Source organism: Aphelocoma coerulescens, chromosome 3 (assembly GCF_041296385.1).
Source record: "Aphelocoma coerulescens isolate FSJ_1873_10779 chromosome 3, UR_Acoe_1.0, whole genome shotgun sequence".
NCBI lineage: Eukaryota > Metazoa > Chordata > Aves > Passeriformes > Corvidae > Aphelocoma > Aphelocoma coerulescens.
Window position 1 is genome coordinate 95,755,686 of NC_091016.1, and position 25,624 is coordinate 95,781,309.

The 25,624-nt window shown below is 40.5% G+C and overlaps 1 protein-coding gene across 1 annotated transcript in view; it reads right to left on the reverse strand.

The window, feature by feature from the left end:
* Positions 1 to 25,624, reverse strand: part of COL19A1 (collagen type XIX alpha 1 chain) — a 185,008-nt gene that overhangs the window by 65,413 nt on the left and 93,971 nt on the right. Inside the window, exons 13-15 of the mRNA XM_069011349.1 lie at positions 24,453 to 24,506; positions 23,717 to 23,752; positions 11,331 to 11,378 (exon numbers count right to left, since the gene is read on the reverse strand). Of these exons, the coding sequence (XP_068867450.1) occupies positions 11,331 to 11,378; positions 23,717 to 23,752; positions 24,453 to 24,506 (138 nt within the window). The remainder of the gene's footprint in view (positions 1 to 11,330; positions 11,379 to 23,716; positions 23,753 to 24,452; positions 24,507 to 25,624) is intronic.

Consider the following 25,624-nt stretch of genomic DNA (forward strand, 5'->3'; position numbering starts at 1 on the left):
GAAACTGGACTTCTGCAAAAGATGTGCTTACCTAGAAAGTGCAGGATTACTGAGAAAAATAATAGTTCTGCACAACACAGGGATCCAGGAAGATGGCGTAGTTGTCCCCTCTGGTTTAAATTCTGTGCAATGCTAGGTTAGTAGTCAATCTTACTATTTTTTGTGGGTCGGTAATATTGGACCAGGGACTTTTCTGAGTAATGTGTAATTACCTTCTGAAGCTCCTGATGTCATTCTGAGCAGTTGTGTAATAGTATCAAGTTGCTGCAGCAGTAACATTCCTGAAGCCAACATGAAGGACACTGAAAAATTATGGGTGAACGTAATGCCTGCCCACAGAGTGGTCTAGTATTTCTCATGCTGGAATGAGGGAGAAGGAATGAGTAGCTGTTTCTACTGGCCCATTTCTTTCAGTGACCAGAACTAAACCCAAAAGCTCCTCCTGAGTAAGGTCTCATGTCTAACACAAACAACTTCATTAAGGATAAAAAACCCTAAAAAAATTATAAAAAGTCACTAGTTATAGAGCAGGAGGAAACACTAGCCTTTTTTAAGAGTGCCAAATGTTTGAGGACTCCTTGAGCCCACAGGAAAACACAATGACTAACAAATGTGAATGGCATTGGGTATCTTGGCAAAAGGAGAAACTAAGAGCTTATATATGCTTATACAAAATTTAACTGCATTCCCTGATGACATTATCACAGCACAGATACCCTTTAAATGAGTATTATACAAGTCTCAGGTTGACTGAGGAATCAGAAATAAGTTCACTGTGTGCTCTCTGAATATGGCCAGGTTGTGAAGTAACCAGGTTATGATGTCTTCTGCTGTGACAATTACTTTTACCTTCAGAGTAAAAAATATTGAATATTTTTTGTAAAGCTACTGAAAATTCTAGGTAGTTGCTTTTCTGTAGATGAAGCGCGGTAGTAAACCATGCAAAACTGGAAGCAAATTCCTTCACTTGATCTTGAAACTCTGTTCCTCTCTTTTTAGTGCTGTGCAAAGGAAACAAGCTATGTAAGTCTGAAGATCATTATTTGTACTACCTCATTGCTCATGAAGGTTGCTCTGTTCTCCAGGATAAGACAGCCACATGCACAATGAGAAGAGATAACAAAAGAGATGAGAGGGAAAGATGTCACAATAAGTGAGGAAAAAATGGGAACTTGCGAGTTTACTCTTAAAAACAACTGGCACTCTTGGTAAATGCTAGACTATTAATCTATTTGTTTATTCAGAAAAGAAATATTTATGCATTTTGCTACTAGAGCAGTATGAGAGAAGCAATATGCGTATGAATCCAATTTTTATTTATCATCACAATAATTGTTCTCCATGACTGCATTACTTCAAATTTTTAGCACGTTTGCAATTTTCTTTTAAATAAAGCCAAAAAATAGAACATGCATCCTGATACAAAGTCCTTTAATGCTGCACAGAACTAGTCAAAGAACTTTCAGGGCTTCATCTCTCCTTCTGAATGATGTCCCCACACTACATTTCTGTAAACATATCACACTAATGTACTGCTTTCTGCAAACCTTTTTATTCTTTAGGCTATCTGGAAGGCATCCAGGGAGACCAACTAAGATAGAAGATATTTCACACACTTCTGTCATCAATTTCCATTGCTGACCATCACTCAAACAAGTAAGAACCTAAACTGCTCTTTGATGTGGGAGCAAGATCATAACCCAGTGTGACCATATTGTAGTAGTATACTATATTACTATATTATATGTACAGTATAATATATCAAAGACACATAAAATGACATATTCAGTATTTTAATAATCATGCATGGGCTCAAATGACACCAGGTAACTCTTTCTACAGTGCATCTATCAGACAAAAGCTGTTACCACCTTATTTGAAAAAAATGTATTGATCCCCCTTCACACTTGAAATAAATAAACCATTGACATCCTCTAATTAAGTAATGATGTAAATTTGTATTTCTAAGCCACTTTGATGTATATGTCAATAAGCATTTTAAGGTTGACATAACTTTGAACTCAAAAACTACAGTTCAGTTACCTTTATGTTTATTACAATAATAACTAAACTTATTCTATTTCTATAATAATCTTTATATGTATTTTTATGATGTAATTTTTTGTGCAGATTATTCCTGTGAGGTGAAAGAAATACTTCTACTCAGACTTATCCTCTCAATAGGGGTACAATTTTCCTAGTTCCCTCTTTAGAGAATGCAGGATAGATGGGTGCCCGCTCTGGGACAGGGCACCTTTGGTATTTCTTATTAGTTCTAGTATTAAACTCTGGTCTGGGTTGATATAATAAAACTTCACTTAAAACACTCTGAAAATGCATGCTGTTTTTCTTGCCTTTATACTCATTTTTTATTGCCATTTACCTGTCACTAGCTCTAACCTGAACCTTCTATATGTTTCTTCAATATCACCATTAGCACAGTTAATTTTCCTCAGTTCCTTATACCTTGCTTCAATGTGTATTCTGAGGCGAGTTACACACTTTATGATTCTCCTCTCAACTCCTTATTAATCTAAGAGGAGTTTGTGCTAGTTTGAAAACAAACCAGTGAGAGGCACCAAGTCAGAATAACAATTTAATGGAAATTAAAGAAAAAGGAAAAGAAAGTAAAAGAAAACACTGACAGAGTCAAGATACAACCTGAGTCCCTGTTAGGCAGGGTAGTGGTAGCAGTCTGGTGGAATGGTGGCTGCAATCCTCTGAAGTGGTGATCCTGTAGTAGAAGGGGTCTGCTCTTCCTCAGAAAATCCAGCGGTGGCTGTGTAGCTCCTGTCCTCTGGAAATCCAGTGGAGTCCCTTTGATGCTCAGAGTCCCAGTTATATCCATGATGGGATGCTTGGTTCCTCCCTCTGGGTGGAGCATCTCACAATGGGGTAATGAGTCATGAGGCCAGGTGTTGATTAGGCTCGTTAACAGAAGATGGTCCGGAGGGAGTTATCTCTGAGTCATGCAGCAGGACAATGATGGGCCATTAACAGAAAGATAGTCTGGGGGGAGGAGGCAAGGAGACACTGCCCCACCTGATTTCAACAGCTCATGAGGATGGTAATAGAATACACCTCAACCCAGGACATTATCCACCCCTTATTCTATTACCATCTACATCATCCCAAATCAATACCTTCTTAAACTCTAAATACACATACATATATATATATATATATACAATGAAACCCTACACACCGTTCTCACCTAAGATTAGGTCTCCCTGTGGTACACAACGGGTTTCCCCATCTTTTTGCATTACCCACCAAGTGCAACCAGGTCCTTGAGCAAAGACAATCCCACGGATGGGTTTGCCTTTGCCTGAGGTAGGATTAATCCAAACAGTCTTTCCTAAAATACCTCTCAGGTGTACCACAGGGACTCTATCTCCATCCACTGTGTGCAAGGGTTCGGACTCGGCAGGACCAGCTCGATTGATGGACCCTCGGGTATTGACCATCCAGGTAGCCTTCGCTAAGTTCGCTTCCCAATTTTTGAAGGTTCCCCCACCAAGTGCCTTTAGGGTGGTTTTAAGTAGTCCATTGCAGCGTTCAACTTTTCCGGCAGCTGGTGCATGATAAGGAATATGATATATCCATTCGATACCGTGTTCTCTGGCCCAGGTGTTGATGAGGCTGTTCTTAAAATGAGTCCCGTTGTCTGACTCGATCCTGTCGGGGGTGCCATGTCTCCACAGGACTTGCTTTTCCAGGCCCAAGATGGTGTTCCGGGCTGTAGCATGAGGCACAGGGTAGGTCTCCAGCCATCCAGTGGTTGCTTCAACCATGGTCAACACGTAGCGCTTGCCTTGGCGAGTTTGGGGAAGGGTGATGTAATCAACTTGCCAGGCTTCCCCATACCTGTACTTTGACCATCGTCCGCCGTACCACAGAGGCTTCACCCGCTTGGCCTGTTTGATTGCAGCACAGGTCTCACAGCTGTGGATGACCTGTGAGATGCTGTCCATGGTAAGGTCCACCCCTCGGTCACGGGCCCATTGGTATGTTGCATCTCTCCCCTGGTGACCAGAGGCATCATGGGCCCAACGAGCTAGGAATAGTTCTCCCTTGTGCTGCCAGTCCAGATCCACCTGTGATACTTTCACCTTGGCAGCTCGGTCCACCTGCTCGTTGTTGCGATGTTCTTCATTAGCCCGACTCTTGGGTACGTGCGCATCCACGTGTCGAACCTTCACGGTCAGCTTCTCTACTCGGGCGGCGATGTCCTGCCAAATCTCAGCGGCCCAGATGGGTTTCCCTCTGCGCTGCCAGTTGGCTTTTCTCCAGCGAACCAGCCATCCCCACAGAGCATTAGCTACCATCCACGAGTCGGTGTAGAGATAGAGCCTCGGCCACTTCTCTCGTTCAGCAATATCCAAAGCCAGCTGGATGGCTTTAAGCTCTGCAACCTGACTCGATCCACCTTGTCCCTCGGTAGCTTGTGCAACTTGCCGTGTGGGGCTCCATACTGCAGCTTTCCACTTCCTGTTAGTGCCTACAATTCGGCAGGAACCATCAGTGAAGAGGGCATAACATCTTTCAGTCTCCGGTAGCTCATTATATGGTGGGGCTTCCTCAGCACGAGTCACTTGCTCTTCCTCTTCTTCAGAAGATAATCCAAAAGTCTCACCTTCAGGCCAGTTTGTTATAATTTCCAGAATCCCAGGGCGATTCGGGTTTCCAATACGGGCACGCTGTGTGATGAGAGCAATCCATTTGCTCCATGTGGTGTCGGTGGCATGATGCGTGGCAGGAACCTTTCCCTTGAACATCCACCCCAGCACTGGTAGTCGGGGTGCCAGGAGGAGTTGTGCCTCTGTGCCGATTACCTCTGAGGCAGCTTGGACTCCTTCATAGGCGGCCAAGATTTCCTTCTCTGTGGGAGTGTAGTTGGCTTCAGATCCTCTGTAGCTTCGGCTCCAGAATCCCAGTGGTCGGCCCCGAGTCTCACCAGGCACCTTCTGCCAGAGGCTCCAGGACAGACCATGGCTCCCGGCTGCAGAGTAGAGCACGTTCTTCACCTCTGGTCCTGTCCTGACTGGGCCAAGGGCTACCGCATGAGCGATTTCCTGTTTGATCTGGGCGAAGGCTTGCTGCTGTTCAGGGCCCCAGTGGAAATCGTTCTTCTTGCGGGTAACCAGGTAGAGAGGGCTCACAATCTGGCTGTACTCAGGAATGTGCATTCTCCAAAAACCTATGGCGCCTAGGAAAGCTTGTGTTTCCTTCTTGCTGGTCGGTGGAGACATCGCAGTGATCTTGTTGACAACCTCGGTGGGAATCTGACGTCGTCCATCTTGCCACTTTACTCCCAGGAACTGGATCTCTTGGGCAGGTCCCTTGACTTTGCTCCTTTTGATGGCAAAGCCAGCTTCCAGGAGAATCTGGATGATTTTCTCTCCTTTCTCAAATACTTCCTTTGCTGTGTTTCCCCACACGATGATGTCGTCGATGTATTGCAGATGTTCTGGGGCCTCACCCTTTTCCAGTGCAGTCTGGATCAGTCCATGGCAAATGGTGGGACTGTGCTTCCACCCCTGGGGCAGTCGGTTCCAGGTGTATTGCACACCCCTCCAAGTGAAAGCAAACTGGGGCCTGCATTCTGCTGCCAAAGGAATGGAGAAGAAGGCATTGGCAATGTCAATAGTGGAGTACCACTTCGCTGCTTTGGACTCCAGCTCGTACTGAAGTTCCAACATGTCCGGCACAGCAGCGCTCAATGGTGGTGTGACTTCATTCAGGCCACGGTAATCCACTGTCAGTCTCCATTCCCCGTTGGACTTACGCACTGGCCATATAGGGCTGTTGAAGGGTGAATGGGCCTTGCTGACCACCCCTTGGCTCTCCAGTTTACGAATCATCTCATGGACGGGAACCACAGAGTCTCTGTCTGTGCGGTATTGCCGACGGTGTACTGTTGCTGTGGCGATTGGTACCTGCTGTTCTTCAACTCTTAGCAGTCCCACGGCAGACGGGTCATCTGAGAGGCCAGGCAATGTACTCAGTTGTCTGATATCTTCTGTCTCCACAGCAGCTATCCCAAAAGCCCAACGATGTCCTTTTGGGTCCTTGAAATATCCATTTCTGAGATAGTCTATGCCGAGAATGCACGGGGCCTCCGGGCCAGTCACGATGGGGTGTTTCTGCCACTCGTTCCCAGTTAAACTCACTTCAGCTTCCAGTACAGTCAGCTGCTGGGATCCTCCTGTCACCCCACAAATGGAAATGGGTTCTGCTCCCACATACCTTGATGGCATCAGAGTACATTGAGCGCCTGTGTCAACCAAAGCCGTGTATTTTTGTGGGTCAGCTGTGCCAGGCCATCGGACCCACACAGTCCAAAAGACCCGATTATCCCTTTCCTCTACCTGGCTAGAGGCAGGGCCCCTCTATTCCTGGTTCTGGTGCATGTTGCTCCCTTCCGGTGAGTATGTTCCTGAGGTCCCTTCAAGAGGATCAGTCATACTATCATTCTGGTATCGTCTGGAGTTCTGTGTGTGAGAGACCGGAGCAATGTTGACTCTAGATGCGCTGCTTGTGGTATTTGTCCCTCTCTTTAGTTCACGTACCCTGGCTGCTAAGGAGGAGGTGGGTTTTCCATGCCACTTACTCATGTCTTCTCCATGTTCCTGAAGGAAAAACCAGAGATTACCTCGTGGGGTGTATCCTCTCTCCCTGGTTGGGGGACGCCGGCTCCTAATGGCAGAGACTCTTGTTGGTTCTGGCGAGATCTGGTAAATCTCTTCCTTAAGTTCCTTTTTCAATTTCTGATGGCCTTCTTCAATCAAACTCCGGACTTGCTCAGCCAAAAGACTTGTTTCCACGGATGAGACATGGGTGCGAAACGGGGCTGTGACGGTGTCCTCGTAAATCCTCAGTTTGTTCACCAGGACGCCCACCCTGTCCTCGCCTTCCCTCCATTGCAGCGTTGCCAGGTAACGGGAGTATATCTCTGGTCCAAGGCGTGCGAACCTCAACCACATCTGTGACGTGCACTGGACACCATCTGGGCTCTTAGGAAATCTTTCGTCTTCTGAGAAAATGATCTCCAGCACAGCCAATTCCCTCAGGCACCGGATACCTTGTTCCATTGTGCTCCATTTTCCTTGGTGCACCTGGAGGTCTTCTTTACAAAGGTACCTGTCCCTGACACTTGTAAGCAGTCGCCGCCAGAGGCTGAGAGTTTCTTGGGTTCTCCCGATCCCCTGGTCAATGACCACATCCCGGGACAGAGATCCCAGCTGCCTCGCCTCACTTCCGTCCAGAATGGTGTCACTGGCTGCAGCGTCCCAAATGCGGAGCAGCCAGGTCAGGATGGACTCGTTCGTCTGGCGCGTGAATTCCCTCCGCAGGTCACGCAGCTCACCCAGGGATAGTGACCGAGTGATGATCTCCGGCTCTGCCTCTTCTGCTGGGTGCGAAGGTCCTGCTGCATCCTCGTCAGTCACTATGCGGACTGACTTGCTTTTTGATTTCTTCTTCTGAACGGGGGCAACTGCAATCGGTTTAGGCTGTTCTGGTTCAGTGACAGTTTGTGTGGAGATGCTTACAGCTCCTTTGGTTTTTTCCTTCTCTGTGTCAGTCTGGATGGACATGGACGCTGTGGTCTTGTGTCTGGGTTCTTTCTCCTCTGTGTCAGTCTGGATGGACATGGACGCTGTGGTCTTGGGTCTGGGTTCTTTCTCCTCTGTGTCAGTCTGCGTGGACATGGACGCTGTGGTCTTGGGTCTGGGTTCTTTCTCCTCTGTGTCAGTCTGCGTGGACATGGACGCTGTGGTCTTGGGTCTGGGTTCTTTCTCCTCTGTGACAGTCTGCGTGGACATGGACGCTGTGGTCTTGGGTCTGGGTTCTTTCTCCTCTGTGACAGTCTGAGTAGAGATGGATGCTGTCACTTTGCTTTTGGTTCCTTTCTTCTTTGCGACAATCGGTGTAGACATTGTGCTTGTTGCTTGGCTCCTTTTTTTCCTCTCATCCTGAGGATGCTGTGCCATAGCTCTGATCCTAAGCATAGTGTACACAGTGCAGGTCATGGAGAAAAAAGAGAAAAGAACTGCCAAAAAGATTATGCCATCCTTAACATCCACAGGGAACTCAATATTTTCAAAAACTGCTGTGTCCGGTCTGAAAGGCTGGAAAAAAACATTCTTTAATCCTCCCCCCAGGGGCTGAGTATGATTGTTGAGGCCCCAGATGTAGCAGCCTAAAGTAGGACAGGCAGACAAAGTTGAGTATATATTCCGAATTATGTTCATTGTCTCGGAGGTTATCATGCAGTAGGCATAATACACTAATAAAGCAAATTTTATACCATACCCTGGTCTACACAGGAGCATTACAATCGGCAGATAGGTCCCCATGTGCGGAAAAATATAGAGAGCTAGGTACAAGACCCATGTAAGCATGTCGAGCACCATAGTGAGTAGATGGCTTCTACAATACAAAATTGTAATTCTGACTTTTCTCAGCAGTCGTGCCCCACGTTGGGCGCCAAATTATGTGCTAGTTTGAAAACAAACCAGTGAGAGGCACCAAGTCAGAATAACAATTTAATGGAAATTAAAGAAAAAGGAAAAGAAAGTAAAAGAAAACACTGACAGAGTCAAGATACAACCTGAGTCCCTGTTAGGCAGGGTAGTGGTAGCAGTCTGGTGGAATGGTGGCTGCAATCCTCTGAAGTGGTGATCCTGTAGTAGAAGGGGTCTGCTCTTCCTCAGAAAATCCAGCGGTGGCTGTGTAGCTCCTGTCCTCTGGAAATCCAGTGGAGTCCCTTTGATGCTCAGAGTCCCAGTTATATCCATGATGGGATGCTTGGTTCCTCCCTCTGGGTGGAGCATCTCACAATGGGGTAATGAGTCATGAGGCCAGGTGTTGATTAGGCTCGTTAACAGAAGATGGTCCGGAGGGAGTTATCTCTGAGTCATGCAGCAGGACAATGATGGGCCATTAACAGAAAGATAGTCTGGGGGGAGGAGGCAAGGAGACACTGCCCCACCTGATTTCAACAGCTCATGAGGATGGTAATAGAATACACCTCAACCCAGGACAGAGTTGAACTTTCAGAGGAACTGAACACTTAAAAATGCTCCTGATGTAGGTGGAAATTTAAATCTTGAATATGGCAAGAACAGTATGAATGGCAATTTTAAAAAAAAGTTAATGTTCTCCAAGTGTGACATCCAAATAGAATAGATACTTTTAGGTATTTCTGGAGGGGTTTTTTTTCCCTAAAATGTTAAAGTTCCAGTCTTCAGAATGGACACAATATCACTTTTAGGTCTGAATAATAAGTCAGAGAAAAAATTATTAGCTATTTACACACTCAATAATATGTTTTAATCTTCAGAAGACAGCCTGTGAGAAAAGCAATAACTTCATATAATGTGAAAGATTTGGAGGATCTGCTGAAAGTAGAACAGAGGAACATGACATCTATAATTGAATAAAAAGGAGCATTTAATAGCCATTAGATGTGCACTGTCCTGTTTGTCATTAAACAGAGCAGAGATCTTGTTCCAAATGGTATGTTATTGTGTAATTAAATGTATTGGAAATGCAAAAGCACATGGAGCTGAATTAAGACTGCCAACAATGTTGTTAGTGCTTGGGCGGGAGAGGCCAGCAGAAGGAGTATTGTTGTGAGCATCTCACTGGTAGAAAGATAAAGACAGATGTTGAGACTCCACAGTCTGCTGTTGCCATTGTTTGGCTCAAGGCAACTGTGTGCATGGCAAGATTACAAAACCATCAGTGCTCCTGCTTTTATGGAGGCTGGAGGGTGGCAGCAGCTCAATTTTATGTGTGAGTAGGAAAATGTCTGTGATGAATGCATCAACCCACTAATTCCTATTGCAAAATGGAAAAAAATTAAAAAGCACTTCCAAATCCATTTATCCACCATTAAATATAATACAGTGTGTTAACTCTGAATTTTTGCATTAAAAAAAAATGAAGAAGTTCCAAGAGTGAAGTTTCTAAAACACAGGAATATTTATAACTGTTCCTAAAGGAGAAGTATGTCTTTTTGCAGATTCAGTACTCCACAGAACAACTCTAAAATATGCTAAAATTGAATACGAATATCTTTTCACAGTATCCTATATAGTTAATTGCCTAACCATAATAGTCATAGTAATTATAAAATCCTTAATAAGGATGTTAATATGCTAGTAAATACACTTTAATAACATATTCATCATACAACTTTGAATTCTCCATTACTACACTGACTTTTTCTGAACAAGTTCTCAATCTGTAGTGAGAAACATAAATAAACCCAGCTTTCATATCTTCATGTTCAACTTAAATGGAATTTAGTACTATTTTTAAGACTTAAAAACCAACACAAAACATAACTTTGGGGCCTACACATCATTACTCATTTTGTTCAAGAGCTAGTCTTCTGTTAGTTTTATTACTATTATTGGAATCATTAAATTAGGCTTTAAAAATTCACTGTGGTTTACTAAGTTCAATGATGAGAAACACTAAATCCTTTCACTTCAGATATTTTAATTGAGATGTTGAATATCAAGATGCCTAAATAAACCAAGAATTATTGAGACCCAACTTCAAAACTGCAGACTGGGCACACACTTAGTTCGTAAAAATATTGAAATGCTTGAGTCTTAATATCTTCCAGAACTTTTAGGAACATACTAGATTATAATTTCACAAAAACTGAATTCATTCTTGTGATACCACCATCATAGTGTATTTGTTATCTGTTCTAATGAATTATCAAATCCTATAAGTCAGGGAAAATAAAAAAAAAAAACCATGGAGAAACCAGTCAATTACTTAATTATATTAAAATTCTGAATAACCAAAGGTTTATTTCAGGTATTTGGCAAATACTGCCCCCCACTCCCGTTACTATATGATATCTTTTTGTATGTGTATGTTAGGTGCTGGCACTTGCATAATGGCATCTAAAAGACCAGGGTCAGTAGTACTGGTTTCTGTTAATATTTTAGATAATGACCCTGAATTCATATCTTTATATATCTTAGATATTGTAAGGTATAGTTCATCCCTGCTAAAAAATGAAAACTGGAAAGTTTTAACATTATTTCTGTTAAAATTACAGCAGAAGCACACTGCACAAAACACAATACAATGCATCTGTGCTGCCAGTCATTAAAACACTTTAGATGGTTGAAATTGTTAAATCTCCTTCAACTGAAGAGAAACCTCAAGTGTCAGGGCTCAGTTTGTTGTCAGCATGCTTCATACTCAGCTGCTACCTTACCATTTTTTATTAGTGCTTAGGCAGAAGTCGCACATCAAGCTGTTAGCACACTCACCAGTTGTTCACCAAGTTTACTCACCCTTTGACCTTCTTTGCCAGGTGGACCTTGGGGACCCTCCAGCAAACCCTGAAAATACAAACATTAAACAATTATAACATTCAGTGCTATTTTCATCCTCTATTTTTCTACAGAAGTAAGACTTATCCAAAGATCCAGATGGCAAGACAAGGCATTTATTTCTAACAGTAAGAATTGGCTATTTGTAACAATTCCTTCAATGTTATATTAAGGTGCAAGAAAAACCACAAACAATAATTATTATTCACATTCCATCATACAAAGGCTGAATCCTTTGGAAAAGAAGAGGTAAGTCGGCACTAATTAAGCATAGTTATATTTAACTACAACATTAATTGAAAAGTGATTTATCTTTTTAAGTTAGGATGCCATAAAAAAAATGAAAAAAAAGCTATTTTAAATGAAAGACAACTTGCTCTACAACTCAAATTCAAATATAGGCACTGAAGGGGGAGGGGAAGGCAGGGAAAGGGAACTAAATATAGCAGAAGGCCTTATGCTTGCTATATCCTAAGAACCAGCCCTGTGCTGCTTCGTCTGCATGTCTGGCTCAGCTTTTCAAAACACTTCAGTGCCTCTTTCCTCCCTCTCTCCTGAACAGGCTCAGAAGCTTTGAGTGTTTTGAATATATCCTTGACTTGGGAACCTTCCTTCTGAACTCAGTGCAAGGATCTGCCTTTTTCAGTCACACACCAAATTAAAGACCACTTCTGATGCTATGGGGTTTTAATTTTATATCTGATTAATGTAAAATATAATCATAAAGCCTTCACATAACATCTCAGAAAAACCTAGAACAGTCATTCCCCCCCACTCCCCCTTTACTTCATGAGTCACCTTGGAACACAATTAAAAAAAATTACTTTGAGGAAGCAATCCAATTTCCATTATAGCAACAAGAAATGTGAAATAATTTTCAATGTAATCAGCAAAGAATATGTAACAGTTCTGCATTGTATAATTAAAAAAAAAAAAGCCTTGCATGTAATATTGTGTGTTGTGACGGTATCATAAAATTAAAGAACTTACATTTTGTTTATTTAAGAATTTGAAATACTAACATTTTAAAATCTTTAAAATTACTCAGACTTGTGTATTGCTTCTGCTTGAGTTACATCTTTGGTCAAATCCAATCTCCTTCTTTAGAATCAATTACACATATTTGTTGACCCAATAAGGGTGAACTGAAGCACCCTGACAATCATGATTTTTAAAAGTACCCAGATTTCTAGAAATGAATTGAAGAAGTTCGTTTATGATCTCTAATTTGCAAGATAAACTTGAGAAAGTAAGTAGGCCTTCCAAAGCTACCAGCTCATATATATTGAAGTAATGTTTTAAGTTGATTAGAATGTAGTTTGTCTTCAATTTTAAAAAGAATTAGTCACTTCAAGAGCTCTTCCATTCCTATCATTTCTCCACTTTCAAACACTGAAGCTAAATAATACATCAGACAGTATTTCACTATAGGTATTTCTCCTATCATTTCAGTTTATCGTGTAAACAGAGTAAGGTTGAGGATCTTTTACAAAGCTGATGCACACCATTTCTATCTTTCACCATAAGTTTATGGAACTAAACTATGCATGAGAATGTTGTGCCCAACAAACAATACCATAGTAAGTTAATTACAGTGCAAATTATGTAGCTTATACATACACAAACTCATAAAGCAGCATGTCAGTGTGACTTCTGTAAAGCTTCCTGACTTTCCCATCAAGGTAGTGTGGAACTTGAAGAGTATTCTCTCCGTCTAACTGTCAGCAATATTCTAATTCTGTAAAAAAATTCTGGGAATTCAGGAAGAGGTGGAATTTCATTTTGTTTACTTTTCATTTTAGTGACAACTTTATGCAGGGGAATGAGATGAAAACCTGTAATGTCTGTTTTATGGGGGAGGAAATACTTAGCCTCACATATCTGTACAATAAGTCTCCAAGGGTACAAGAATTACACAAGAATGTAACTGCACAATAGTGATAATTAATAGCCAACATTTTTATCCAAGGAGTACTTTTATTCTTTTTCTTCTCTCTACAATATTATTGTCAAGAAAAAGGAACCAGATAAGGAGATTTATCTTCAAGGAAAGGGAGGAGAGCTGCGTACAATTGGTAACTAGGCAGGGAGGACTCCCCTGTACAAGGAGCCACATCCTGATATTGAAACTGAGGTAAAAGTTCACACCAACTTCAGCGGGATCTTCCGTTTAAAAAGTGATAGGACAACACGGGCCATGTTAACTAACACAGCTCTAAAACTGTAGCAACTTGGCGAAAGTAATGACTTAGCAATGCTATCTCTGCTCAACATCCACTGAAAGAGATCATGGAAAAACAACTGCAAAAGAAACCTTCAGGAGAAATGAAAAAGAAGCCTTCTACAGTGAATTCTGTCTAAACTGATGAACAAAACATCCATCACTGAACTCCTATATAACTTGTCAATGAATAGAAATACATGTTTGTAGGAAGGAAGACTAAAGTATCTACTTAGGTCGCATTCCTATTTAATTTCTGGACATCTTCCTTTGGAGATCAAAGATCAGATTAGATTCCTTCAAACCATGGATAGCACAGTTGGTCAGAGGAGCCCACCACCAGAGATAAAGGGATAGAATATAGACTGCATAGACATACCTGTATCTATCTATCATCCTATCTATCTCTGGCATATGGGATATGCTGTGAACTGTGTTGAAAACATTTATGTCAGAAGGCAATCTATTGTACATGTACAAACTCCCCAGGTAAACAACAGCCAAAGCAATTAAGATAGAGAACCATGCGGTGGTTTGGGTTGGAAGGGACCTTTAGAGGTCACCTAGTCCAACCCTCCTGCAATGAGCAGGGACATCTTCAACTAAATCAGGTTGCTCAGAGCCCCATCCAACCTGGACTTGAATGTTTCTGGGGATGGAGCGTCCACCACCTCTATGGGCAATCTGTTCCAGTGTTTTACCACCCTCGTCATAAAAAACTTCATTATTATATCTAACCTAAATGGACCCTCCTTCAGTTTAATACCTCCTTCAGTTTTATCCCTTGTCCTATCTCAACAGATTCAGCTAAAGTCTGTCCCCACCTTTCTTATGGGTGCCCTTCAGGTACTGCAAGGCAATTGAAATCATTCACTGTGTGTCACTGTCACTCTGATACTTTTGAACTGGCAAGCGCATGAGTGTGGCGATGAGCTAAAGAATGTCTAGGAACAGCACAAGGCACTGTAAGGTATAAAACCAGCCTATTTTTGTGACATTAGGCTGGCAGGAAAGTATGATACATCCTACCAGGTGACCTAACATGCACAGGATTTTCCTGACTCTGCCAGGCCACCTTTGAGGCTGGAAGGCAGCAGCCTTCTGCCTGCTTCATAGAGCAGTGAATTAAAATAATATATACAGTCTATAAAGCCTGTTCCTGTCATGGAACAAGCAAGCCCCTTGGAGCTACGTACCTGAAGAAGCTTGAGGAACATGAATTGTAAATGTCTCAAACATTACCAAGTAGTTTGGGGAAAATAAAAGTCAGTAAAATGGAGATGTTCTTAAGTGAAACTTAAAAAAATCTATCACAATGAGTGAGGATGGCTATGAAGAGAGATTAGTCATGATGCATGGGTAGGCAGAAGAGGGTTGTACAAAATCTTGAAAATGAAGAGCAGAAACTTGTGAATTCCTTTATAGGAGGTAAACCATACAGGGAAGTGTTGACAAGGGAAAAGATGTTGGTTAGAATATAGAATAGAGAAAGTAAGCACACTGTGAAGAACTTGCCGACAGATATTTAAACAAAATATCATCAAAACTTAGTCTAAGCCTTAGTTGAGGGAAACTAAGAAAAAACAACATGTTTAAAAAATGCTACAGTAGAATAAATGAGTTTTTAAAAGAATTTGTATTGAAAATATCTGTAGGAATTAACATTTTAGTACTTTAACAGCTAATATTTTTTGCAAGTATCAGGAGATAAAAACTAATAAGAATTATTTAACTTGTGACAGTAGAAGAAAAATATGCTAGGAAGTTATAGAAAAATTAGCAAACAGTTCAGCCAGTTAAGATGTTTCAAGTTTCAGAAACTGTTAATTTTAAGTGTATGCATGTGGAGCTATCAGAGGCCTCTTACTGTAGGGCTAAAATCCTGTCATGTGACTCTGAAAGTACAAAATCATTTTAAAATACCTGACAGATCACAAAAAGCATCTGCAGAGATATGGCGGAGGCATCATTCATAAATTTAACAACTCAGAGTAACTGCCTAAGAACATACTCTCAAAAAAGCAAAGTTTTTAATCATGACCCCATGGTGAAACAAAGAAAGTTTAAAAAAAAAATCACAGCGGAAGTGGAATAGTGAGGTTACTTAAACTTGTACAGGAGATTATGGTTGATGCCAAGAGAACAAAATATTAGAAAAGCACATATATTTTTGGTATTCTGAAAATCGCTTCAAAACATAGCTGAAAGTTTTTGAAGCAGAAGGGTAGATAGCTGCCTTATGTACTTGTAGGTAGTGTTGCTGGAATACATTCTGAGCTGGAATATGTTTCCTCCTCAACATACATTAAATATAATACAAATGTTAGCAATAATAATGCAGTTCTAATTAAGGCACAAAAATTATTTCATTTATAGACTGGTTTGTGTGTTCTATACACAAGCTACTGTCATCCAGTTTTCCTCACTATGAATTCCAGCAAACAAATGACCCCAATTTTTACAGAATAAACACTACTAGACAGGGAGAAAATGTATGTAATTTAGTGACATGAGTTAAACAAACTCTAAATTATGTATGCAGAAAAACCTTGTACTAATATAAGAATAGGTCATTTTTTTAATAATTTATATATGCAAGCTTTTATATCAATAAAACTTGCTACTTCAAAAAGACTTAGCTATAAGAGATATGATTTTGCCAAGCAATTCTGAAACATTATTTTGATAAACAGAAAAACATAGCTGCACTGAAACAACATCAACACTAAAATATTCTTAAAAGCAAACTGGCAGGCAGTTCCCTCTGTGGGGGATTGATGTAGTTCTTTAAAACACAATTCTCGTCAGGATAAAGGAAAGCCATCACATTGTCAAATTAAATTTTCAGTGAACCCTCTGTAAACTCCACAAGTAGAGTAGCACAGGATCACAGTAATCAAGAGTCAGGTAAAAAGTGACCACAGATTTCCAAATTCCTGGCATAACACAATGGGTGGTCACAGTGAAGAACTGCAGCCTGACTGACTTGGAGAGCACTCCCCAGCCACCCAAATACTGCTTGTGGGACGGATGGTACTGCTGTGGCTGCACTGATGTAAGAATGGCACAGCATCCCAGACAGGATGCAACAAGATGCAGTTCAATAGGTCTTAAATGCATCTACTTATCTGGAGGTGCTCATAGAGAACAAGTTCTACTGTGCAGGTCGCTGTGATCCTTCTATCCTGTTTTGAGAATATTTTCCTCTTTTGCCTGTTTGTACCATACTGAGAGTAAATTAACGGCTTCCTCTCAGGTAAACACAGACTATCATGCTCAGCAAGCAAAGGAACTGAAATATGAATAACTTCCCTACAGTCAAGATGGTCAAAATGTTCTCAGGTATCTTCAAGGCAGTTTACTTGCTGCAACTGTGATGCTGCCCTACTTTGAACCCCAAACAGGAGGATGAGGAAGTGGGAGACCTTAAAATACAATTACAATAGTTTCCTCTTCTTGTCCAAAAGACTGTCCATCACCACCCACATGGAAGCCCACAGAGCTTGCAGACACTCCTCACTGTTACAACATGTTACAATGGGAAAAATGGCACAGGAAAATCACAGAAGGATGAGTAATTTCCCATTTATGAGGGAAATTAGACTACCTATATCCTAAGCATTTCCAAACATGACCTGATCTCATTCACATCCTTACTGAACTACCTGGAGACAGCAAGCTGAAAGATTTGTACACCTGCTTGGCCTCTTAAACTTACTGCAGTGACCATAATGTTTTGGTCTGACACCATTTTTCTTTCTAAACTGCTTTTAATCCATTTACTTCTATAGAAAAGGAGGCAGCATTTAGCAGAACTCTGCTAAATGAATGAAATGCTAGTAGCATTTCAGCCTAACAGAAAACATGATCAGCTACATTTTCTTGATAATTTATTACTGGAGCAAACAGAAAATATGTTTCTCACTGGTGTCATTATTCTTTGGGTTTGGCCATTTCTTTAGTTCTTCTCTCTGGCAACTTGAAATGTACTGTCCTTCAGAGACAATAATTTGAAAGGGAAACTGGAAGGGTAATTTCACAGAAGTTCAGACTTCATGAACCCAGTACTTTTAATAAACATAGGTTTATTTGCTAAGCAAAAAAAGTATAATTAAAATCCTGAGGAGTAAATCAAAATTATTAATTACATTGATGTCTACCGCATATGGGACAATTCTCAAATCATTATTCTAATGAAGGACATATAAATCACATTCATGCTAATTTATCAGAGCAAGAATTTTTGAAAACCAAATTTACTGTAAGGTTAAGACTTCAATCTTCATTTGTGCCTTCAGTATCAGTATTACTGCAAAAGAAGATAAAAACTGCACTCTAACTGCTAAATCATCTTTTATTTCAGTAAAAGGGTAATCTTAATAGCACCTGCTCCCATAATTAAGAAGTGCTGTTTGAAGAAGAGGATATTTGTAAGTTATACTGTAAGAGTTAAGAGATCACTATATTTTAGGAAAAACAACATAACTGTTTAGTATTTTCGGGAAATTAATACACCTCCATTAAAAAAGCTCATATAGATAAAATTCAGATTTTCCTTAAAGTATGTGTCTAAAGAAAAGAAGGGATTTAGAATGAAAATGTAACTTTCAGTCTACATTTTCTTTAGTTAAATAGAATTGCTTTCCTTTATGTCATTACATGAAAAGAAAGCAAGGGTAATATTAGTTGAGCTCCTTACGACTGGGGAGTGTGTGTCCCATTCTTTATCTTCATATGAATAATGGAAGAGAAAGCTGTGCAATCTGTAGCTGACGTTTGTTTAGAAAGGGGGAGAGCCAGAAGTTACAGTGGAGCTTGCCCAGACCTGAATCTGCAACTTCCTCCCACAGCCGCCTCCACATGGCACTTGTGCACCAGCTTCCTTAGGATCAATTTAACCAGACCTAGGAGCCAACATTCCAAATATCTGTTTAGTAAGCAAGTCCTGGGGACTTCTGTCTGTGACCGACTTAAGCCTTGGCTTCTGAGTAAACACTTGGTGCCATCTGGATGACTATTTTATAACTCCTGAAAGGGATAGGTTCGCAGGAACGTACGGACGGACGCTCATTTTCCTCAGGAACTAAAAGCAGCGTATCGAGTGTCGAGAGGAATAGTTATCATATATTTTACAAGAGATGGCTGTGCTACCTTCCCTCACCTGTCACTCTTCTGACACGGCACGCTAAGGCTTAAGCTGGGGATACCAGAGCGGGCAAGCTGCGGAGCCAGCTGTGACCCTGCAGAACACAGTCCCCAGCTTCTGCTGCTAAATCCCACATCTCGACAAAACCACACCACAGGGCAGTACAATCCCTCCTTTTTACTCTGAAGGCTCCTCAGCTACAGCACAATTTATCAGGGAACTTAAACTTTAAACATCCCCCACATATTGCTGCATAAAGTGAACATAATAAAGGGGAACAATTCAAAATATAATCCCAGCATTTATTCTCAAGACACCTAAAAAGTACTAAAGAAAAGAGGCATCTAGTACTTACAGAGCAATTCAGAACATAGCAGAGAAATTAAAGGCAGCATAAAGAAAGGCTGAGAATCAGTCATGATTTTGGACTACTCCCATAAAACTACCACCATAACCGAGATGAAAAAAATAAATATGTGTAACTGGACTTAGGTAGTGTTAATTGAGTCATAGAAGCACAGGAAAACTTTACATCCTTAATAAAAGGGCTCAAATATACACATGTATATGTCAAATTTACAATAAAATGTATTTGCTTGACTAACGCCTGAGTCAAACAAATACACTTAGAAATACACTACTGAAATTGTCAATTTCATTTGGATTCTACGTAAATCCTATAAACTTTATCACATTTCTCCTTACAGCTTAGCATATTTTGTGTTACAATGCTGTTTCTTTTCTCTAATTCTTCATGCATGAATGCTGAAATTCTGTTCACAAGACTTACATATGTGTCTTAAAGAAATGCACAGAAACACAGGGAATTCTTATCCCATCTCTTTCTGAATTCTCTGCTATTGCAACAAGTGAGAAGTTTTGTTAAGTGTTCATGTTGTTAGGATTTCAGTGTGAAGTTTTCTGTTAACTCACATCAAGCAGGAAGATCCAGAGCTCTACTTTATTTTTCAGATGCACTTTCTGAACTATGAAATTTCAATTTCAAACTCATAAAATAATTTTTGCATCTTAAAAAGCAGTGGTATTGTTTTGCCTGTTTTGCATTTTGGCACATGCTCATCTACCTGATAGGTTGTTACAGCTGTTGGGTATTTATGAATTCTGCCATACATACTGCCTCGAAATATCCCTCATTCCACACTATAACAGCTATATATCTATCAGTTGAACACTTAAAAATACATCTTTTTTCCTCTGAGTAATAATCCCTTCCTTCTCTTCTGTATTTTCTCATGTTTTCACATTTCTCATGCTTCTGAGCAGTGGAGGATTTCTACTCATTAGAGTTGCACAAACATTTTTGACACAGAGTCAGTGATATCTTTTAGACTTTGGCAGTCTTTAGACAAATGAGAAAGCCAGGAATTTCTACTGCTTGCTGTTACATACTTGTGTAGATTACCTACAGGCAACTCTCCCTGGACCAACCAGCTGCTGCATTGCAGCAGTCTCAGTCTTTTGCTACCTTCACACTCCCTGTGCTAAGGACAGAAGCATGGTACAGGTCTCTGTATGACAAGAATGTTCTGACCCTAAACAACACTACTGATGGTCTAGTTTATACTGAAATCAGAATATATGATAGACCTCATGCAGCTTATTCCACTGATGTACGATTTCTATGGAAACACTCAGGAGTGGAAAAGCTGCACAGGGCAGTAGAGCTCTGTATAATGCCATCATTTACCACCTGTCTCTGTATGCAACGGCACTGGGGCAGGAGGTCAATGACCGAGGCCCAGTTGTCCAGTTTGAGCAAAACCAAGTCCCTTTTAATATTCCTTCCCTCCCTCCCTGCCCAAAAGTCATATTCAGGACTTAGTTCTAACTGTGTGCCATCATTTTCACTCCTCTTCCCTCCCTGCCCCCCACCATAATCAGTAACTTATCTTTTAGATAAAAATAAACAATTTTCACATTAGGAAAAAATAAAAATTACTAGAAACAGAGAATAAATTTATCCCAAATTAATGGAACATTTAAAAACTTTAACGGGATTCATAACTGAAACACTTACATCGTATTTTGGCTATAACAACATGAATGGTTCTGACATAGTAAGTTCTCATTAACTGACACATGAACCATGATATTATCTGACCTACTATTTATTCACAGCAAGATATGACATCTTCCTTTCATGATTATATATTGTAAGAGTCACAGCCACACAGAAGTCACACAAATAAAACCACTCTGAAAACTGAATTTTGCCCTAGCCACCATCACTCATGTCATTCATCTTCTTTTAGCTCTTGCCAACAGAAACGCAGGACTATTTACAGTGGCAGAGAGAGGAAAGCCTTCCTGCTGGGCTGTATATTCCCACTCTGCTGTAATCTGTCTTCAAACTGCTAAACCCATTCACACTCACTCTTGTCTACATCAGTCACTTACATCCCTCTGAAGACTGTGGCTGCTTTCCTAAAATTTAATCTTTTTGTTTAAAAAGCATAAAGACGACCATCAGTAAATATACCAACACAGAGACATCTTGTTGTGCTGGAATCAATGAACTGAAACATTTGCACAGCATTCTGTAATCAAAGAAATGCAATTCTTTGACAGTCCATTTTTTGAAATTGGATCACTTCAGGTACAGAAGGAGTAAGTTCAGTCAATCTGAAAGCAGCTTCTGATTCAGCAGTGTGCCCTCGAAGCCAGGAGGGACAAAAATATCCTCAGAGGCATCAGGCACAGCATCGCCAGCCAGGCAGGGGAGGGGATTGTCCCGCTCTGCTCTGCACTGGGGTGGCCTCACCTCGAGTGCTGTGTTTGGGCACCACAATATAAGAAAGTTATTAAGTTCCTAGAGAGTGTCCAAAGGAGGGCCACAAGGAGGAAGAAGGACCTTAAGGGGAAGAGCAGCTGAGGTCACTCGGTCTGTTCAGCCTGGAGAAGAGGAGAGTAAGGAGAAATCTCACTGCAGTTGCAACTTCCTTGTGAGGGGAAGAGGAGGGGCAGGCACTGATTTATTTTCTGTGGTGACCAGTGGCAGCATCCTAGGGAATGGCCTGAACTTGTGTCAAGGGAGGTTTAGGTTGGATATCAGGAAATAGTTTTCCACCCAGAGGGAGGCTGGGTGCTGGAACAGGCTCCCCAAGGCAGTGGTCACAGCACCAGCCTGACAAAGTTCAAAGAGCTTTTGAACAGTGCTCTCAGGCACATGGTGTGACTCTTGGAGATGGTCTTGTGCAGGGCAGGGAGTTGGACTTGATGATCCTTGTGGGTCCCTTTCAACTCAGCATTTACTATGATTCTTGATATCATACTACTGATGCCTGAGTATGATTCTTAGGAAAGCTAAGTGTCTACAACAGCAACTTAAGACAATGAACACATTAAAAAAAGAGACTTAACTTACTCAAGTACTTCTATCAGAACAGATGTACTAATTTTCCCATAATTTATTAAAAAATGCTCAAAAAACCTATTCTATGGTCTTCGAGCTCACACAAAATAGATATCCTCAGATTTTTTCCTGTCTTGTCTTCAGATATATCCAATTCCTATTTTTGTGATCCCTTCAAGGCCTGTAAGAATCTGTCTAAAGCAAGACATACTCCAATGCATCTACTACAGTAAAATTGCAGGTTATTAATAATATTTTAATAATATATTAACTTTTCCAACACACAGTTTGTATATTCAAGAACTAAAGGGCATGAATGGACCTGTTTACCTCTAGCAAGACATTAACTACAGCAAAGAGTCACTGACTTTGGGACACAATACTCACTTCTTCCCAGGAAGTCGAGATACAGGATATTAGATTTCATAATCCAAAAAACAAGTACTCTAAAACATGGCAACTTAATTTTGAAACCTGAAGAGTAGAATTTATCTTTATCATATGGGTTTCTGTTACACCCTTCATGTTTGTAAGATCTAATGGAGATCCTTGGTGCTATGGTGTTGGAAATTAAGAGAGGGAAAAGACAATGTATAATCATTTACACTATGAATGACAGTTCTTTTGAAATTTATTTAGGATTATGTTGGTAATATGAATAGTATAGATACAACTCATAACACTGAGTCTGGGAGAATAGATATTTATGTTGTGAAACTACAACCTGGGAATTTAGAAGCTTATGTCTCTTTTTTTTTTTTAATTTTTTTTATTTTTGCCACCCTCTTTTGCACCACTTTGAATTGTTTGAATATTTTGAATGTTAGTCTATTTGAATAGACTGTTCTGAATGGAACTGCTTTTCACCTCAGCTCATAAGCAATATCACTAGAATTCAGACAGGATTTATTACTTTTATGAAGCAAACAAGGCATGGCCTGGAGAGTTTTGGGAACACTTTTCTTCAGGCTTTGTACATGCTTGGGGCCTGGGTCATTGCAAGGAAATTAAGAACATTTTCTACCATCACCAGCAGTATCTCACCAGAATACAATACATGAGTCAGTCCTATTTTCTGGTGTACCAGAACCTCAGAAAAAAACTGGTAAATCCACACTTAAGATGTCCTTCCTTGATACTTAAAAAACATCTAATCATCATGTCTGACCTCATAACTTCTTTTTTTTTTTTTTCAGTAAATCACATGAAAGCGAATACATGAATTAATGACCAAATTAGTGACACAGTCTGATACAGTACCCTAAAAGCACAGATTGTTTTTGCAAGCTTTAACTGAAAATTGCTTTTCCCTAAAAATAACAAGGGAATTCTTTCACTTTAACAAACCTATACTATTTATACATGGAATAAACAAGGTAATACCCTTGCTAGCATTTGGTGGGACACAAGATGTTTTAAACCTGCTTATTTTTTTTATATTTACAGAATTCCCTTCATAAGTCATATAGAAAATGTGGAGGCACTCAGAAGAAAGGGACTTGGCTTTTAGATTTATTAGAGGAAGTATTTACATTGCAAAAAAGCGAAAAACATGCAGCATTTCTTAAGGATTTTCTTTTGGCTGATTTTGCTTTACATGTACTCACACTCAAGGCAGCCGGTCCTGGAGGTCCTGCATCTCCCTAGTTAAAACAGGAGAGGAAGTAAACCAACAATCTCTTTAGTTATATATATTTAACCCCTAGACCTTTAGAGAATATGCAGCACTGCAGAAGTAATTTCAGTACAATCATCAAACAAGCTGATTATGAAAATATGTGAGTAAAGTGATATTCTTCTCCAGTAATGGCATAGATATACACAGTTCACCACAGGTTAAAAGGAAAAAAAATCCCAGGCCTCTGCACAAATGAATCACAGCTTAAAAAAAGCAGTCCTTCAAAACACATTTCCATATGTCAAGTTACAAGCTGCAGCTTACATGCACAAGGTGGCCGCTGAAGTCAGTGTGACAGCTCGCATATGTAAAGACATCTGACTGTGTAAATATTCACAGAATTAGGTCACTGAGGTACAAATCCCATCTGAGACCTGAGACCTGAGACCTTCAGGTTTAGCTCATGAGAGCAAATTAGTGCACGCAGAGAGCAATTCAGAACACCAAATTTAGGCTCCTGCTCAGAACCCCTTTTAAAATTCGTTGTGATAAAGGGTGCTTGTCTTTTGCATTTACAGTTAGCCTGTGCTCCTATCCTTCAACCCTTAAGTTGTACAAATGGCAGCAGTGGGTGTTTGCCAAGCATAGTTATGGCAACGTGTTCAAAACTGAAAAATATCATGCACACTCACATATACATACAACTTCATAGATTTAAAAGGTACCTTTTCTCCTTTTGGGCCAGCCACACCAGGACTACCAGGATCACCTTTTAGTCCCTGGGTAAGAAGAAAAATGCATATTTGTTGTCATCTGTGAAAAATGTTGGACAAAGTCCTATAGCACTGTGAATTAGTATATAGTAAACAAATAGGCCTTAGAATTCTATCACGTTATTAGTACTTTCTCAAAATTCCTTATTTTCATTATTTTGTGATCAGACAAACATCCATCAAAGACTGCATGTGTCTTCAACCCATAATTAAACATTCGAAGCCAATCTACTTTATTGTGCCCCATTATGGTAAGTAGTGAGTAGAAATGCAAAGTTCCTTGCCGTCCCAGTAGGTTTGTGTCTTGCATGGCCAACAAAGATAAAATTGAATACTAGAGGGAGTGCTAGTACATTCACTTGAAAGCTGCTAAAATTGGGAAAGAGGCAGAGGTGGACAGAGAACTGCAGATTTTATGTTTCAAATAGCAGTGCTGAACTGGTGAGCTCCAGGAAGGTACAGCTCAGAGCTGCTGCACATCTTCCAACACTCTCATTTTCACCAGTGTTCAAAAAGGCAATTGGAGAAGTAATTGATTCCTTAATGCCTCCCTCTTTACTTCTGCCTTCAACTGGGGAAGCAAAGAGTACTGCCTAGCCTTACACATTACATACACAGCCATTTCACGCTCACAGGATCAGAGTGGTTTGGGTTGGAACGCACTTCTAAAGATCATCTGGTTCAACCTCCCCTGCAGCAAACAAGGACATTGTCAATGGGATCAGGTTGCTCAGAGCCCTATCCAACCCAATCTTGAATGTTTCCAGGGATGGGACATCTACAGCCTCTCTGAGAAACCTTTTTCTGTTTCCATGTTTTCACCATTTTCATTGTAAAGTATTTCCTACTTACACCTAGTCTGAATCTACCCTCTACAATATCTCTTACACAACTCTTCCACTAAGAAGTCCTCACCAGAAGCACCCAAAAAACCCTGTAAAATTTCTTTAGTACCCAGCTCACAATCTTTGTTGTCTTCTCCTTGCTGCAAAACAAATGGAAAAATGACAAGTTTCAAAATATGCCCAGCAAATTCAAGCCATTCTACAGCAATGAATGAACTTTATTCTCATGCTGGACCAACCTACCAAGAATTCATTTTCATTTAATCTGAGAGATTTGTC